The sequence below is a fragment of the Apaloderma vittatum genome, unplaced genomic scaffold, assembly GCF_000703405.1.
Source record: "Apaloderma vittatum isolate BGI_N311 unplaced genomic scaffold, ASM70340v1 scaffold19825, whole genome shotgun sequence".
NCBI lineage: Eukaryota > Metazoa > Chordata > Aves > Trogoniformes > Trogonidae > Apaloderma > Apaloderma vittatum.
In genome coordinates this window covers 5,734-5,944 of record NW_009717873.1, presented here as the reverse complement: position 1 = coordinate 5,944, position 211 = coordinate 5,734, and the positions used below count along the sequence as shown (strand labels likewise).

At 63.0% G+C, this 211-nt stretch overlaps 1 protein-coding gene across 1 annotated transcript in view; it reads right to left on the bottom strand.

Annotated features, from left to right (window-relative positions):
- The window catches only part of WSCD2 (WSC domain containing 2), a gene marked incomplete at its 5' end in the record, with an annotated part of 7,189 nt that overhangs the window by 5,377 nt on the left and 1,601 nt on the right, over positions 1-211 (bottom strand). The window contains 1 exon segment of the mRNA XM_009870071.1: positions 42-163. Within this exon segment, the coding sequence (XP_009868373.1) occupies positions 42-163 (122 nt within the window).

Genomic DNA, 211 nt, shown 5'->3' with positions numbered 1-211 from the left:
GCCGGCTGGCGGGCAGGCAAAGCCGTGGGGCACCCTGGTACCTTCTCGGTGCAGAAATCCACACACTTGTCCACTGACATGTTGAGCATGAGCTGGCTGACGGGCAGGGCGATGGAGATGTTGTCCGGCCGGCGGAAGCAGCCCCGGAATATCGCACTGCCGTCTGCGAGGGAGAGAGGGCACAGCACTCAAAAAACCGATGCGCAGTGCC